The sequence below is a fragment of the Anomaloglossus baeobatrachus genome, chromosome 8, assembly GCF_048569485.1.
Source record: "Anomaloglossus baeobatrachus isolate aAnoBae1 chromosome 8, aAnoBae1.hap1, whole genome shotgun sequence".
Classification (NCBI taxonomy): Eukaryota; Metazoa; Chordata; class Amphibia; order Anura; family Aromobatidae; genus Anomaloglossus; species Anomaloglossus baeobatrachus.
The window spans coordinates 62,965,785-62,985,161 of record NC_134360.1 but is presented as its reverse complement, the minus strand read 5'-3'; the positions used below and the strand labels follow the sequence as shown (position 1 = coordinate 62,985,161).

The window sequence follows — 19,377 nt, the reverse complement described above, 5'->3', positions numbered from 1 at the left end:
CGAGTGCCAAGTATAATGGAACTTGAGCATTTTTCCGGAATTGTGGAAGAATGCTTGAGTTCCCCGTTGACTTCTATTATACTTAGGGACTCGAGTTGCGACCGTCCAAGACCCGAGCATGGCAGTGCTCACTCATGAAGAGTCGTCACGTGACACCTCATCTTCATTGGGAGCCGACAGCGAACCTGAGATTTTAGAAGACCCTCTCCGTAATTTTTGGAGGTCGGGAACACACGGGCCACGGAACCATTGACATGGAAGCGCAAGAGAAAGATTAATCTTGTGCTGTTTATTCATTTATTTTAGATTCTCTGCTGTTGGCAGAAACATCTGCAAAAGAATGCACAGCGCCTGACATTTTCTGCATGACTATCGTTTAGGTGCAGCTTTTTGGTTTACTAATCAGTTTTCACTTCTGGAGTTAATGCAAAAATTCCATAAGACGCGGAGTCGTTTTTACAAACCTGACATTTTAATCCTATTCTTACTACGACCTCGCGGCAGTGGTCATTGTCCATTAGTGGATTTCGGATGGGATGAGACGCAGGTTGGCCGCATTGATCGCCAATCTACCGGATCACACGTGCTGTAGAGAAGGTCGTCATACAGGGACACCGGATGTGGTCACCGTATTCATCTACCTCCTATATCTTACACATTCCTATACATCCTACATGCAAATAGGTCTAAATATAACAAATATTAGGTTTCTGATCCATAAATTGATCACTGGACCAATAAATTAATGTTTTTACTGGTCATGACACTTATGAAGTGAAGGATATAGAATATTCCTTATGCTCAAATATACAGAAATAGCGTAAAAACCTTATATAAAAACTAAACGGTCACCATCCAAGAGGATCCATGCCAAATTTACGCAACCCCTTCTGCTGGCATAGATCTATCTATATGGTTTGGAGAATTTGGATTGGTCATGGCCGTCCTCAATGATACAAAACATGGCTGCAGGAGGTGTATCAAACTTCATTAGACAATTTTACATAGGACTACAGGTAATCCTGTGATATTACAAGGAGTTGCATATAGTAAGCCAACTAAATTACATAAGGTGCTGTCCACTGTGATACCTCTCAAATTGTCACCTTCACCCTCAGTGGGATCCTAGTAGACCAGTGGCCATCGCTCCTATGCAGAAATTGCTGCGTCCCCTGCAGGGATCAACATCCAGCAAGGATTTCAGGTCACCGCTGCAGCCAATCAACAGCCACACTGTTCATAATGACTACAACTGGTGTACGATACCTGCCTGAAACCAGTATATGTGATGTCATCACTCACCTCCCGAAGCGGAAGTGACCAGAGCCGGAGGACCCCTTTAATTCAATACAAATTAGATAATTTCAGGGTGTTTACAACCAAACAACAAAATAGGACGGGATAACAATGGCCTCACATTTCAGAAGAAAATTCCCGTAAGTACGGCACTAAACCAAATTATACCCCCTTTAAGTCTATTCCCATCTCCAAAATCCTAATATGAAGTAGGTATAATAATATTAGAAAATACCTTCAATTAGAAATGTAGTATAGTTCTCCTGATATACCTCATGTGCAGGGCATTGTAGCATAGGTATCCATGGTTACGACCACTTAAATAGTGAATTACCGTAGTTTTTGAATTATAAGACGCACTTTTGTTCCCAGAAATTTGGAAGGAAAATGAGGGGTACGTCTTATAATCCGAATGTAGCTTACTGGGAGGTGGTAGAGAGGGGGCGCAGGAGGCAGGGGTGATGCTGCTGGCCGAGGGCAGCTGTGCTGGAGCTCACTGCGGGTTGTGAGGCAGGGGCCATCTTGAAAATGTCAGTGGTGAAGGCTTCAAATAATGGCGCCCGAAGTTGGCGCGTGTGCACATTGAGCTCTTGGCTCAAGATCTCATCTGCTGCCTCCAGCCCATTGATCTCCCAGCAGCGGACTTAAGTAAAATGGTGCCCGGAGGTGGCGCGTGCACAAATAAGATCTTGGCTCGTCTGCGCATGCGCCAACTCCGGGCACCATTTCTTTGAAGCCCGCACTGCTCACAGTTTCTGGATGTTGTCTGCCTCACAGTGCCCGCAGCGAGGATCTGGGACACCCTCCGCAGCATAGCCCTATGGACCTTGCTCCGCCACCACTGCCGCCCCCCACCCCAAGTAAGACACCACTGTTTAAGACGGACCCCATTTTTTTAACCTTTTTTTCCCCTCTAAATTTGGGGTACATCTTATAATCCGGTGCGTCTTATAAACCGAAAAATATAGTAGTTACTTGTGGTCGTAACCATGGATACTTAAGCTGCAATGCCCTGCACATAAGGTAGGCGATATAGCTAATCAGAAGAAATCTACTACATTTCTAATTCGAGGTATTTGCTAATATTATTATTATTACACCCACTACATATTGGGATAGGATCTTGGAAATGGGATTAACCCTTTAAGTTTGGGAACTCCACTGACTGGCAACTGAAATACTATAGGATAATACATAATGAATCCGAGAAAACAAACCTAATAAACTGAGAAGGACCCAGGCCCATTGTAGTGTCTTTCTTGTAACAGCAATTCAAAAAAACAAAACAAAAACATTATATATAGCTTTCTGGTCCATATTCCTGAGAAAATACTGCGCGTCCATGCCCCGTCACACAGTCCCGGATATTCCCTGATCAATCCTATTCCTTCACTCGGCTCCATCAGCTTCTGTGTGCCGTCTAATGATGGAGAATTTACCAGTGGGGTCGGGCACATACCACCTTTCCCAAACTTCAGAGTATGAGGCTGCCCGACCCCATGGTTTAAAATGTCCATTCCAGTGAAGAAGCCTGGCAGCGTTCACAAAGTGGAAGGAATAACGCTTCCCAGTACTTGAACCTGAAAAGAATAAAAAAAATAAATAAAATTCTATTATATATAATACAACATATACTAAATTTAATTATATATATATATATATATATATATATATATATATATATATATATATATATATATATATATATATATATATATATATACATACATATACATATACATACACACACACACATATACATATATACACACACACACATACACAAAAGTAATAAAAAAAAAAAAGAAAAAAGATCAATAAAAGAAAAAATACACTCCTTCTATGCCTCTTGAACTCCAAAAGAATAAGATTTGTTGGGAAATCAATACACCAGTGTAAGGAGACTTTAAGGCCATGCAATGCTCCTGTGTGCAATTAAATATGCCAATTGCCTCTTGAAAGAGGTAGAGGACTTGAACTCTAGTGCCACCTACTCGAAGTAACAATTTTAAAAGTCAATATCGACCCCTTAACGAGCCTTGCTATATGACTTAGGATAAAAATCTATTTGTCCTCTCTCCTCCTATACCTGTCTGTTTCTTGTATTGCTCATGATAATTGTACCTGTTTTTTAAAATGTATAACCCTTTTCACATGTAAAGTGCCATGAAAATAAATGGCGTTATAATAAAGAATAATAAGATTTGCAGAAACGTGTTTCGGAGGTGTTGCTCCTTCTCAGTGCAAAGCAATAGATCTGATTTGTCTGTCTGCAGAAGAGCATTGCATTGCTTATAGTCTCCTTACACTAGCATATAAGCATGTCACTCTCCACAAGGAGATACCCCTTAGAACCTAGCAAGAGGCATCTGATTTGGATGTATGAGATGCCTCTTGCTAGGTTCTAAGGGGTATTGTTTTTCCTTGTGGAGAGTGACATGCTTGATATGCTAGTGTAAGGAATTTATAAGCCATGAAATGCTCGCTCCTCTGCACACAACCAAATCAGATCTCTTGCTTTTTACTTTCTTAGCACTGAGGAGGGGCAACACACCGAAACATGTGTCTGAAAAGTAGGATTTTTGTGTACTCACCGTAAAATCTCTTTCTCTGAGTCTTCATTGGGGGACACAGGACCATGGGTTATGCTGCTGTCACTAGGAGGCTGACACTAAGTAAACATAAAAAAGTTAGCTCCTCCCTAGCAGCATACACCCCGAGCCGGAGGCGGGCTCAGATCAGTTGGTGCACAAGCAGTAGGAGGAGTACCAGAATCACCATACATAAACACAAGTTGTAACTAAAACAATGCAGCCGTGCAAACAAGAGGTCTATGAACATAAGACCACTGAAAAAATAGCAGGCAAATGCAATTGAATCAACCAAAAAAACAAGCAGGGTGGGTGCTGTGTCCCCCAATGAAGACTCAGAGAAAGAGATTTTACGGTGAGTACACAAAAATCCTACTTTCTCTATCGTTTCATTGGGGGACACAGGACCATGGGACGTCCAAAAGCAGTCCCTGGGTGGGAATACCGAAAAACCCGCAGAGGCAGACAAACAACAACCTCCCTCGGCGGGCTTGCACTATAATTGAATGCTGCCACCCTATTACAGGTGCGCAACTGCTGCCTGCAAGACCTTTCTCCCAAAAATAGCATCTGCCGATGCTTGGGTGTGAACCTGGTAGAACCTAGTAAAGGTGTGCAGGCTAGACCAGGTGGCGGCCTTGCAGACCTGGTCGGCCGACGCCTGATGCCTAATCGCCCAAGAGGCGCCCACTGCGCGGGTAGAGTGCGCCTTTACCCCCCGCGGCGGAGACTTGTCCCGAATCCGGTAGGCCTCTGATATGGCGGAACGGATCCATCTGGCAATTGTGGCCTTGGATGCAGATTCACCCTTCTTGGGACCAGAAGGGAGAACAAACAGACCATCCGACTTATGGAACGGCGCGGTCCTGGAGACATAAATTCTAAGTGCACGCACTAGGTCCAGGGTGTGCAAGGACCTCTCCAAGCTGTGAGAGGGGCCAGGACAGAAGGACGGAAGGACGATTTCCTCGTTAAGATGGAACGGGGAGACCACCTTTGGGAGAAAAGCGGGATCTGGCCGGAGAACTGCTTTGTCCTGGTGAAAAATCAAAAAGGGGGAACGACAAGAGAGAGCTGCCAGCTCTGACGTCCTGCGAATAGAAGTGATGGCAACAAGAAACACCACCTTCCAAGACAGGTGAGAAAGGGAAGATTCTCGCAAGGGCTCGAATGGGGAGCCCTGAAGTGACCCTAGGACTAGATTAAGGTCCCACGGTTCTAGAGGCCGACGGTACGGCGGTGCCAGGTGGGCCACTCCCTGGATGAAGGTCTTAACCTGTGAACGAGCGGCCAGTGGCTTCTGAAACAGGATTGATAACGCCGATATCTGGCCTTTTAGTGTTGCGAGCGAGAGACCCGCATCTAGGCCTGACTGCAAGAATGCCAACAGGGAAGGAAGGGAGAAGGCGAGAGGAGAAGAAATATTCTGCTCTTCACACCACCTGAAGAAAACCTTCCACGTGCGGTGGTAAATCTTTGATGAAGATGGCTTCCTGGCCCTGATCATTGTCTGAATCACTCTTGAGGAAAAACCAGCCTTAGCTAGAACCCAGGATTCAATGGCCAGGCCGTCAAATTTAGGACCTGTGAGTTCTGATGGAAGAGAGGCCCCTGCTGCAGGAGATCTGGACGGTCTGGAAGGCGCCACGGAGCGTCTGCGAGGAGCTGAGTTAGTTCCGCGAACCATGCTCTCCTGGGCCAGTCCGGAGCCACTAGGATGACCGGTATCCCTTCCGCCTTGATCTTCTTGAGGACCCTCGGAATTAGAGGGAGCGGAGGGAAGATGTACGGGAGACTGAACTGGCTCCATGACAGGATGAGGGCGTCGACTCCTAAAGCCAAGCGGTCGCGGCACCGCGCTACAAAGTGCGGAACTTGACGGTTGAACCGGGAGGCCATTAGGTCCACGTCCGGAACTCCCCATCTGTCGCAGATCTGGTTGAAGACTTCCCGGTTGAGGGACCATTCTCCGGAGGCGAGGCCTTCCCTGCTGAGGAAGTCCGACGCCCAATTGTCCACGCCTGGGATGTGTACCGCTGAGATCAGGGAGTGATGACACTCGGCCCAGTGCAATATCTTCTTGAATTCTCGCATCGCCCCGACACTTCTTGTGCCGCCTTGGTGGTTGATGTACGCCACCGCCGTCGCATTGTCCGACTGGATCCTGACCGGGCAACCCTGTACTAGGTGCCGAAACTGCTGCAAGGCTAGCCGGATGGCTCTTATCTCCAAAATGTTGATCTGGAGACAACTCTCTCTCGGTGACCATCGGCCCTGCGCTGTGTGATGTCGAAACACTGCTCCCCAGCCCTGGAGACTGGCGTCGGTGGTCACTATCTTCCAGTGGAGCGGGAGGAAAGACCTCCCTGATGCGAGGTTGCGCTGATTGAGCCACCAACGGAGGGAGTTGCGGGTCTCCGGCGAAAGATGAAACCTGCGGTCCAGAGAAAAGGGAGATCTGTCCCACTTCTTCAGCAAGGCCAGCTGGAGTGGCCGGAGATGGAACTGTGCAAAGGGTACCGCTTCCATCGCCGCCACCATACGACCGAGGACTCGCATGCCGAACCTGATGGACACTTGGCGCTGACGCCGAAGAGCGCGGAGTCCTCGTTGTAGGGAGGAGATCTTCTCCTGTGTGAGGAAAACTCGCCCTTGGATGGTATCGAATACCATGCCTAAAAAGGTGATCCGACGGGCCGGGATCAGAGAGGACTTCTTCCGATTTATCAGCCACCCTAACCGTGAAAGGGTGTCGATCGTGACCTGAACCCCGAGACGACAGTCCTCGAAAGAAGAGCCCTTTATCAACATATCGTCCAAGTACGGGATGACCATGACACCCCTGGCATGCAGGACGGACATGGCAGCAGCCATGATCTTCGTAAAGACCCTGGGTGCGGATGCGAGGCCGAAGGGAAGAGCTGTGAACTGGAAGTGATCTTCCGCTATCGCAAAACGGAGGAACTGTTGGTGAGAGGTGGCTATCGGGACGTGAAGATAGGCGTCTTGAATATCCAGCGATGCCAGAAATTCGCCTACCTCCATGGACGCGATGACGGACCGGAGTGACTCCATTCGAAACGGCCGAGGTCTCACCGACCTGTTCAGAAGCTTTAGGTCGAGGACGGGACGGACAGAGCCGTCCTTTTTGGGGACCACGAAAAGGTTGGAATAGAACCCCTTGAAACGCTCTGCGGGAGGGACTGGTACCACGACTCCCGTTCGGAGGAGGGAGTCTATGGAGTGAAAGAACGCGCGAGCCCGCGCGGTAGACTCGGGAGGGCGAGATAGGAAAAAACGTCTCGGTGGCTTTGCCTCGAATTCTATTTTGTAGCCTGATGTGATGATCTCTCTGACCCAGGCATCGGCGGTCAGGGGGATCCACACATGCTGAAAACGAGACAGACGCCCTCCCACAAGTCTGGCGCTGTTGCGCGCCGACCGCCAGTCACTTGGAGGAACGACGGCGGTAACCAGAAGAGGATCTCGTGGACTGGCGGGGGCGTGAACGCCAGGCGGGATTGGTCTTGAATGACGGGGTCTTCCTGTCTCTCGGAGGAGAGCGGCTTTTCCGCGGCTGGGGATTGGAGCTGAAGCTGCGAAAGGACCGGAAACGAGCGGTGGAGCGCCGATTCTGGAAGCGCTTGGGGTGCAATTGGGGGAGAGATGTACTCTTTCCTCCCGTTGCATCGGAGATCAGCTGGTCCAGCCTATCTCCGAAGAGACGCTCCCCTAGGAAGGGCAGGGAAGTTAGTGACCTCTTAGAGGCCGCATCCGCGTTCCAGGAGCGGAGCCAAAGGGATCGACGGATGGCCACATTGTTGCTGGCGGCCTGGGTCGCGCAACTTGCAGACGCCAGGGCTGCATTGAGCAAGTACTCACCCGCGAGGGAAATCTGCGAGGCGATGGGAACCAGGTCCGGATTGGCAGGAATGGCGTGGAGACCGCCGCGTAGCGTGTCCGCCCAGGACATCAGGGCCTTCGCCACCCAAACCGAGGCGAAGGCCGGAGAGAGGGATGAGCCCGCTGCCTCGAAGGCGGAACGGGCCAACCTGTCAATAGTACGGTCCGTAGGATCTTTGAGAGACGTACCGTTAGTGAGTGGAAGGACTGTGTGAGAAGACAGGCGGGAGACTGGGGGGTCAACCACAGGGGAACCTGCCCAATCCTTTCGAAGACCCTCAGGAAAGGGATAATGCAAATCGATGGACTTACCGCTGGTAAATACCCTGTCCGGCTGTTGCCTGTGGCTGCGCAGTAACTCAGCGAATTCTGGATGTCCGCTGAATGTGTTCTGGGCCCGCTTCACCCGCTTAAAGGAGACCTGGGTGCTCTGGGAGGAGACTGGGTCCACCTGTACCTTCAAGGTCTGGTTTACTGCTTCTATCAGGCTATTTACCATGTGCTGAATATCGGCCGCCTGCTCTGAGTCCTGCAGGGGTACCGCATCGGAATCATCCTCGGAGCAGTCAGAAGCCTCCCTGGAGGACTGACGGTCTGGACCTGGGGATGAAGGTGAAACCTGGGAAGAGTCTGAGGACGAGACCTGGCGGGTCCGTTTCTGAGCAGCAGAGGAGGACCCTGCAACGGGGCTCACCTGCTCCGGGGGCAATTGCGCCGGGTCTGCGGGAATCTGGGCGAGCGTCGGCAGCAGGCGTAGAGCTTGCGCGATGGTCCGAGAAGCCTCAGAGAGGGAATCTACGGACTGGGACAGGGACGCTAGCCAGTCGGGGGGGGGGCGGGACGCAGGGCCCTGCAGCATATGGCGCTGTGGCGTCTGCGGTATCAGAAACGTCGGCCGCGGAGTTCTGCGGAGGCTGTGCGTCTGTAGAACAGACGGAGCATAGTGGGGCGTCCTGACCCTGGGAAAATTTGGAGCTGCAGGAGGAGCAAGCAAAAAATAGTGCAAAGGGGGCCTGCTTGGATTGGGTGGGCTTAGCCTTAGGCATGGTGCACACAGGTACTCTCCCTGGTGGCTGCTAGGAAGGAGACAGGAGAGGGTTAACTCGTCCCTAAACTCAGAGAATGCTACCTAGTGAGGGCTACTCCTTAGGAGCAGAGCTTACCCAGGTCCTGCGTGCTGCCCACCAGTCCAGAAGAGGAGTCCAGGAATGAGCTGGCCAGAAAAGTCAGAACGCCGGCGCGCTGCAGCCTCAGGGGACCAGAGGCAGGCTAAAATGGCGAGGGGACGCTGGAGGAGGCTGGGGGAGGAGCAGGATTCCGGCGCGAAAAGTCTGGAGGATTCACAGCCCCCACCATCTGCCAGGAGGCAGAGCAGTGGGAGGTACAGAGGGAGACGACCGGCGGCCAATAGCGCTGCAGCGGGGGCGTGGCTAGGACGCAGGAGCGACTAGGCCGAGACCGGGGACTAAATTTATGGAGGGGGCCGGGGGAAAGAGCAGGGAAGTCGGATCCTACCTGCAATCGGCGGCGCCGGCTCAGCGATGGATGCGGTGCAGGCAGAGCTCCCTGGCCCTGCCTGTGAACAGCGCTGCTCGTCCAGGAAGGCTCCGGGGGAGAGCGTGCTGAAGGCAGGGTAGTGGGCATCATGATGGGGGTAGACAGCCCCCTATGAGGAGAAGGCAGCGTGACAGGGCCCCATCTATCACAAACGCTGCTGAGGTTCCATCCCTGCTGTATTCCCCTGTACGCCCTTTGGGGTGATACCTCAGGGCGAATCAGGGGTGCCCACAAAACAACCTGCCCACACGCGCACCCCCGGGAGTGGTACCACGGGGACGGGCGGGGGAGAGGGCCCCGAAGTCTCAAGCCCCTGCGACCCTGGGGAGCGGTACCCACGGGGCTGCGGAGAATGAGTGAAGCGAATACCTGCAGAGAAGAAGACGACAGGTATGAGAGCGATGAGCGGCGCCGAAATAAAATAAAAAAGCGCAAAAACATACATGGCTGAGGGGGGCCGAGACGGCCCACATCAGCCTCCTACGACACTAAGCTAAAAACTGATCTGAGCCCGCCTCCGGCTCGGGGTGTATGCTGCTAGGGAGGAGCTAACTTTTTTATGTTTACTTAGTGTCAGCCTCCTAGTGACAGCAGCATAACCCATGGTCCTGTGTCCCCCAATGAAACGATAGAGAAATAGAGATTTCGGTTTAGCTTTTATCCCAAGTCATATGGCAAGGCTCATTAAAGGGTTGATATTAATTTTCAGGATTGCAACATCCAATAGGTGGCACTAGACTTCAAGTCCTGCCTCTCTGAAGAGGCAACTTTCAATTTTACTTTAGAAACAACGAAGGAACGAAAAACAACAAAAAATGACTCCAAGGTGGCGGCCACAATGTGCCTCTCTTCTGTTGACCTTGTTTTCTAGTGTATTCACACTAGAAGCAGAGGTGTTGGGAGAGAGTACAAGAAACGGAGACAGGTCTTTGTCTCTCTGCTTCTGCTCTCCTGTCTATCTTATACTGATGCATACAAGCATAATACAGGGGTGAGCCATCTGTCCAGTGGAGGCAAACCACGAAACAATGAAACAAGATCTGAGGCTAAGAAAGCTCTAGCAACAATAGTGCTGGCAGAATGATAGTGAAAAAGAATGGTCCACTAAAAAGCATAAGACTTAGGAGCGTTCCTGGACATATTACACTGGTATGGGCCATAACAATGGCTTTAACTTGTTGTGGAGGATGGAAACAGCTTTACTACAGGCTTTGTTTGAAAGGACATGGATGCTTAAAGGGGCTGTCTGGCAAAACAAGTTACCACCTGGATAAGTGATAAAGTGATCTGAATTTTAATAAGTCAGTTACAAGTTACAGAAATGTCTTGGTGTAGACTCCGCCTGTTATAACGACACATGAAACAAACAATCAGACTTACCCAAATGCCTGACGTGCCACATTGGGTCAATACTGGAGTGCACCTTGTAGAACACTATGAGCAGTGGTGGGGTGGTGATGCTGCCAGCAAGGGTCTTGCTATACAGATCTTCCCTGTAATAAGAGATTAAGGAGGAATCATCAGTTCTAAGAAAAACACAAGAAGTGATGGTAGATGAAATTACAAGATTTTTTTTTGTCTATTTTGTCACATCACTTGCCCACTGAATACAATAGGAGAATCCATTTATGTATTTTTCTCATTAATTCTCATAAAGACATTCACAAACAAGGTGAATGGTTTTACAAATATATCCCAAATTAGCAGAGAATCCGTGAGAGACAAATCAGGAAAAAACATTGCTCTCCTACAAATGGAAGTCTGAACTTAGCTATGTCCTCTTCCTTCTGCCGGTCTACAGAATACCCAGAACATCTTATCAAGTTGTTTATAAAGGAGTAATCTGCTAATAGGAGGACAAAGCAGCTTGTAAAGGGTAACCCGGAGTCTCTTACAACATAATGCTCAGAAATGTTTTCATTCTTCTATTCTACAGACCGGCGGAAGGAGGAGGACATAGTTGTTTATAAAGGAGTAATCTGCTAATGGGAGGACACAGCAGCTTGTAAAGGGTTACCCGGAGTCTCTTACAAAATAATGCCCAGGAATGTTTTCATAGCTCAATTCTGCAGACCGACAGAAGGAGAAGAACATAGCTGTTTATAAAGGAGTAATCTGCTAATAGGAGGACACAGCAGCTTGTGAAGGGTTATCCGGAATCTCTTACAACAGAATGACCAGAAATGTTTTCATAGCTCAATTCTGCAGACCGGCGGAAGGAGGAGGACATAGCTGTTTATAAAAGAGTAATCTGCTAATAGGAGAACACAGCAGCTTGTAAAGGGTTACTCAGAGTCTCTTACAAAATAATGCCCAGAAATGTTTTCACTCTTCTATTCTGCAGACCAGCGGAAGGAAGAGGACATAGCTGTATATAAAGAAGTAATCTGCTAATAGGAGGACACAGCAGCTTGTAAAGAGTTACCCGGAATTTCTTATAACACAACGCCCATAAATGTTTTCATTCTTCTTATTAAATATTTGGGGAAGGATTATATTTGGTTTTTTACTTTATGAGGATTTCCAGGATGGGATAGGTCAGGGGTGGGCAATTAAATTTCCCATGGGGCCGCATGAGAAATTGGGATGGTTTTAGAGGGCCGGACTAATATAATTAACTCGGTTCTACATATACATTAGAGATATATATATATATATATATATATATATACATACACACACATGCATATATACTGTGTGTGTATATAATATATATACACATACACCCAATGTATACATACACACACAATCCCTATATACTACATCACTACACCCACCACATACTACACCTTTAATGTACATCACTATACACTACACCTGTAATAAACTACACCTCTATATACTATACCACTATATACACCTGTAATATACTACATCACTATACACTACTCCTGTAATAAACACCTCTATATACTATACCACTATATACTACATCACTACACCCCTATATACACCTGTAATATACTACACCTGTAATAAACTGCAGCACATCACTATATACTACACCTGTGATAACCTACATCACTACACCCCTATATACTACACTTGTATTATACTACACTCCTATATACAACACCTGTATTATACTACACTCCTATATACACCTGTATTATACTACACCACTACACCCCTATATACACCTGTATTATACTACACCACTACACCTCTATATACACAATGTATTATACTACACCACTACACCCCATATATACCTGTAATATACTACGCCACTACACCCCTATATACACCTGTAATATACTACACCACACCACTACACCCCTATATACACCTGTATTATACTACACCACTACACCCCTATATACATCTGTATTATACTACACCCCATATACACCTGTATTATACTACACCACTACACCCCTATATACACCTGTATTATACTACACCACTACACCCCTATATACACCTGTATTATACTACACCCCTATATACACCTGTATTATACTACACCACTACACCCCTATATACACCTGTATTATACTACACCCCTATATACACCTGTATTATACTACACCCCTATATACACCTGTAATATACTACACCCCTATATACACCTGTAATATACTACACCACTACACCCCTATATACACCTGTAATATACTACACCCCTATATACACCTGTATTATACTACACCACTACACCCCTATATACACCTGTATTATACTACACCCCTATATACACCTGTATTATACTACACCCCTATATACACCTGTAATATACTACACCACTACACCCCTATATACACCTGTAATATACTACACCCCTATATACACCTGTATTATACTACACCACTACACCCCTATATACACCTGTATTATACTACACCCCTATATACACCTGTATTATACTACACCACTACACCCCTATATACACCTGTATTATACTACACCACTACACCCCATATACACCTGTAATATACTACACCACTACACCCCTATATACACCTGTAATATACTACACCCCTATATACACCTGTAATATACTACACCACTACACCCCTATATACACCTGTAATATACTACACCCCTATATACACCTGTATTATACTACACCACTACACCCCTATATACACCTGTATTATACTACACCACTACACCCCATATACACCTGTAATATACTACACCACTACACCCCTATATACACCTGTAATATACTACACCCCTATATACACCTGTAATATACTACACCACTACACCCCTATATACACCTGTAATATACTACACCCCTATATACACCTGTATTATACTATACCACTACACCCCTATATACACCTGTATGATACTACACCACTACACCCCTATTTACACCTGTAATATACTACACCACTACACCCCATGTACACCTGTAATATACTACACCACTACACCCCATATACACCTGTAATATACTACACCACTACACCCCATATACACCTGTAATATACTACACCACTACACCCCTATATACACCTGTAATATACTACACCACTACACCCCTATATACACCTGTAATATACTACACCACTACACCCCTATATACACCTGTATTATACTACACCCCTATATACACCTGTATTATACTACACCCCTATATACACCTGTAATATACTACACCCCTATATACACCTGTAATATACTACACCCCTGTATACACCTGTATTATACTACACCACTACACCCCTATATACACCTGTATTATACTACACCACTACACCCCTATATACACCTGTAATATACTACACCACTACACCCCTATATACACCTGTATTATACTACACCACTACACCCCTATATACACCTGTATTATACTACACCACTACACCCCTATATACACCTGTAATATACTACACCACACCACTACACCCCTATATACACCTGTATTATACTACACCACTACACCCCATATACACCTGTATTATACAGGTGTATATAGGGGTGTAGCATAATACAGGTGTATATAGGGGTGTAGTGGTGTAGTATAATACAGGTGTATATAGGGGTGTAGTGGTGTAGTATAATACAGGTGTACATAGGGGTGTAGAATTATATTACACACCTATATACACCTGTATTATACTACACCACTACACCCCCCCCCCCCGCCCCCATTGTCCCCGCAGGTTACTAGAAGTAACCACTCACCTCTCTTCTTATCGTCCCCGTCCTCAGGCACCTCCGTATGAGCCCCACTGCTGAGCAGCTTCTCCACATGGCCAGGCTGCGCCGATGCTGTTTTCTTAGGAGCCCCCGCCGCTGCCTCTCTCCGTACCAGCCCCCGCCTCTGCAGCTTCTTCTCCTGCCGGGCGAGAACTTTTCAAATGACACACGCGCGCCGTACTGACGATATCAGGGCGCGCGTGTGTCACAGAGAAAAGTGTCGGGCAGGGAACAGAGGAGAGATTCCTGCATTCCGCTGCTGCACTGTGCGGCGCGGCAAGATCTGTCCTCTGTTCCCTGCACGCCGGCACGCAGCGTGTGATGAGGGCAATCTGACCACGCGCCTCCCGGAGCCTGGAGCTCCGGACAACAGGTCAGATTGCCCTCATCAGTGACCGGTCAGCAAGGACGCCCTGAACCAGGCGGGCCGGTCAGAGAGTAAGCGGGCCGGATGTGGCCCGCGGGCCGCCCCTTGCCCAGGTCTGGGATAGGTCCTTTAGAAGCTTACATTAACAACTGTCAAACATATATGTGACTAAAATTTGAAAAAAATGATGTACGGTAAGTGCAGCAGAAATAGTTAATAGAAATCCAAAATAAATGTCGCTAGCGTTCGCACCCGTCGTTTATGCATCACGGGCAAATCGCTGCCTGTAGCGGACAAACTCGCTAGCACCCGTCACACGCACTTACCTTCCTAACAACGTTGCTGTGGCCGGCAAACAGCCTCATTTCTAAGAGGGCGGTTCGTGCGGCGTCACATGTCAGGCAATAGAAGCAGAGGGGCGGAGAGCAGCTGAAAGAAAGTGACGCCCACCTCGTTGCTGGAGGATGCAGGTACGGTGTTGTTCGTCGTTCCTGGAGTGTCACACATAGCGATGTGTGCTGCCTCAGGAACGACGAACAACCTACGTACTCAACAATCAACAATTTTTTGAAAATGAACAACGTGTCAACGATGGACGATTTGGTATTTTCCACCATTAACGGCCGCTCGTTGGTGTCACACGCAACGACGTCGCTAACGATGCCGGATGTGCGTCACGGAATCCGTGACCCCGGCGATATATCGTTAGATACGTCGTTGCGTGTAACAGGGCCTTTAGAGTATGTTCACACAATTTTTTTTCTCAGGTGGCCAGAAACATCCATTTTTCAAGCAGAAAACATTTTTAAAAACTCTCCTTTTGTCTGGAATTTTGTAAAACCTGAAGAGTGCTTTTTGGCCATTTTTGGTCTCTGGAAGGGGAAACCACTTGCAGTTTTTGAAGCAAAAACACTGACAAGAGGCCAGAGTGTCTTCCCATTGGCTTGTGTTGAAAAGTATAGAGCGTCATCACAGTGGAAAAAACACCTGAAGACTGTCGGGTCACTTTTTTTTTTTAACTGCCTGGTGTCTTTGGAAACCTGACGCAGTTAAAAGATGCTGAAAAGATTGAACATGTGCGCAACAAGTCTTTTTATTACCCAGAAATGCATATGTCTTGTTTGGAACGTTTTGCTAGTGCTTTTTTCAGGCAGGTTTGGAGTAGGAAACAAGTGGTGAAATAAGTATTGAACACATCACCAATTTTCTAAGTAAATATATTTATAAAAGGTGTTACTGACATGAATTTATCACCAGATGTCGGTAACAACTCATCCAATCCACACAGGTAAAGAAATCAAACTATAGATGTCCATAAATTTAGTGGTATGTAATTACGAGACATGACACAGGAAAAAAGTATTGAAAATACTGAAATTTATTTAATACTTTGTACAAAAGCCTTTGTTGGTGATGACAAATATCAAAAAGACTGATCGGCACATCCAACAAGTGTGAACAAGGTGCTAGCTGAAAAAACATTACAACTACAAAATATATACAGCTGCACACTAAAATGCTAACAATGAATGGCAGCAGAATTTTCATCAAGAATGTCTTAGTGACAAGTACTACTATGCTCGGGTGCTTGGTAATTGTAACGATGAGTTCGATGCTCGGATGGGTGTGACTTGAGTACATGGGTTCACCATCATCCTCCAATGAAGACGAGCTATCTCATGTGATGACTAGTGATGAGCGAGCACTACTATGCTCTGGTCTCGGACGGGCCCAACTCGAGTACCTAAGTATAATGGAAGTCAAAGGGGAACTCCCGCATTTTTCTGGAAAATCTTCTGGAAAAATGCTCGAGTTCACCATTGACGTCTATTATACTTAATTAGTCACACTCACCTGCTCATTTCGAGTACAGAGCACCCGAGCATGATAGTGCTCCCTTGTCACTAGTCTTAGTACATTTGTCCCTTCATCCTTCCTTCAACTACATAAAGTTTGCCAGTGCCGTATTCTGAAAAACACCATCATATTCCCACCTCCAAACTTCACTGTTCATATGGTGTTTTAGGGGTGATTTGCCTTTTGGCCTACAAACATGGGGTGTATTATGGCATCCAAAGAGTTCAATTTTGGTCTCATCTGACTAGACTATATTATCCCAATGTTTCACAGATTTGTCTACATTTTGCTCTCCACAAGTGGTCCTTGGCTTTAGGACAACCCTTCTGATCCCCCTCTACCTCAAATCTTGCAGGGAGTACCTGATCATGGCTGGTTTATGGTGAAATTATGTTCTTTCCACTTCCAGATTATGGCCCCAACAGTACTCACTGGAGCCTTCAGTAGTTTCGAAATTCTTCATGTTTTCAGTATGTTTTGCAAAAAAAACCAAAACGTTGTGACATTTTGAGACAGCTCACTGGTTTTACCCATTGTGAGGTAAATCCTGGGATATGAAGAGGAATTATGACTAGAAGTCATAATTGCTCTCATCACTCCCTGGCAGTGCCCCCCCCTCCCTTCTTGTTCTCAAATGTCCAGCATCTGTGAAGGTGTCACATCCCACTTACACCTCCAACAGCCATCTCCTCTGATATGGAGATGAGATGATGTGAGGACAATGGACCCAGGATGACTCCCTGCCGTCACCCTGTAACAAGAGTTGTATCTCATTAGCAAGGCTTGGAAGTAGCCAGACAGAACGACTCCAGTAAAAAATGGTTCATCTCTCGCAAGCCATATCTCCGATAAATATGGCAACCATAAAAATGGTGTTTGCACAGGCGGACGATGCTGGCACACCTTTTTTATGGAAGGGGGAGCTTGGGAAATACCCCAGGCGTGATATCAGCCATATGGGAACTCGTAGACAGGTCATGAGTCCCCTCGTTCTGTAGCTAAATTCATAACTGTCACAATGAGAGCATTGGCGTCCGCCTACGACGCTCCCAGGCAAAGTTATGGCCAATATCCCCTTTGCTGGATAATTCTGATCCATGCAGGGGGAGTGGCAGTGCTTCCCTGTGAGGTCACTAAGGTAGGAGGGGACCTGGATCTGCCCAGGTTGATAACCCTACTTCGGCCATTTTCCAGTGTTCTTCTGCTCGGGGGCCTGGTTGGGAAAGACCTGTGAGGGAGTTCCTGGAAACCTGGTCTACAGCGCCCCCCTGTGGCCAGACGCAACAAGGTAACTGCTGGAACTGTGTATGCCTGTTTGTAACCCATGCTTTGATTGTAACTGTACTCTGACATATGTATATTCTGTAGATTCCCTATTGTATATATTGTAGTTTCTAGTGTGCTTTAGGCTGATTAAATTATATAATTAATCTTGGGCTGTTCTGTTATCTCGATCTTGAATCCCACGTCTGTGTGTTCGGCTAATAGTTACCGTGAAGCGGTTGGTGGCAGCGAGTTGTGCCAAGGATTATTGTGGGGAGGCCAGTGAGACTCGGGAAGATATTATATATTCCGCCCGCGGAGGTCGGGGGAATATATACCTTACTCTCACCGGGGACCCTTCAATAATCGGCATAAGTAGTATAGCGGCCTCCTTGCTTATGGTCGGGCAATTCCATAATTGGCCTGACTATAAGAGGGGCGCTAGAGAGCGCGTCACGTGCTCTGTCTGTCGGTCGGGAGGTATAAAGGAGGGGTGACCCCCACTTGTTACCCCCCGATTGTGACGTACTGGGAGCCAGCGCGGGGGATTTCTGAGTGACCCCCCCGGTGGTTTGTGACATATTGGTGGCATAGCGGTGGGATCGAGATAATAGTGTGTGTGAGTGTGAGACCCATACTCCCAGACACTAAAGACTGCCTGCAGCAGCTGTGGCTGCTGGGGTCTTCAGACTAGCTCAACACTAGAGTGTCAGAGTGCAGATACTGTAAGGTGTGTGGAGGCATCAGGTGTCAGTTCTGTGTCAGTGACCAAAAGTCTGCAAGAATGGCTGATGGCACCAGGAGCAGAGCTATGCAACTGGCCAATGCTAAGGCAGGAGCCGAAGAGAGGGAGGACGGTGCTGTGGACAGCAATGAGGAGGTTGCCCACGAGTCCTCCAGGAGCTCGACGCCAGAAAACCGTTCTGCCGAGGACATTGCGCAACCTGGCACTGCTGGACAAGATGAGGAGGAGCTCACCCAAGGTTCCTCAACGAGCCAGATGCCAGCCCTCCGCTCTGAAAGGGACAGTGAATCGCCTAGCTCTGCAGCGTGCCGCAGATCACCACGTGCCATTCCACCGAGCCTGGGAGGCTCGGATAGCCTTCTTCAAATGGCTATGGCCCTTCTCCAGGCTGGAGACCAGAAGGGCTACAAGGAACTCCTGGCAGAGCGCAGGGCAGAGCGGCACGCAGAGCGTGAGGCTGCGGAGCGAGAGCGGCAGGCAGCGCGTGAAGAGCGAGAGCGAGAGCGACAGGCAGACCGTGACTACCAGCTGCAGCTAGCTCAGCTCCGGCCCTCATCAGCCACACGTGACCTTCGAGACACCAAACTTCCAAAGGTCCGTGTTGAGGACTTCCCAGTGCTGGAGAAGGATGGAGACTTGGACTC

General features: G+C 47.7%; 1 protein-coding gene across 1 annotated transcript in view; it reads right to left on the bottom strand.

The window, feature by feature from the left end:
- Nucleotides 1–227: 227 nt before the first annotated feature.
- GLT8D1 (glycosyltransferase 8 domain containing 1) overlaps nucleotides 228–19,377 on the bottom strand; it is a 59,226-nt gene continuing 40,076 nt past the window's right edge. The window contains exons 9-10 of the mRNA XM_075321735.1: nucleotides 10,728–10,840; nucleotides 228–2,876 (exon numbers count right to left, since the gene is read on the bottom strand). Of these exons, the coding sequence (XP_075177850.1) occupies nucleotides 2,686–2,876; nucleotides 10,728–10,840 (304 nt within the window). The 3' untranslated portion in view covers nucleotides 228–2,685. The remainder of the gene's footprint in view (nucleotides 2,877–10,727; nucleotides 10,841–19,377) is intronic.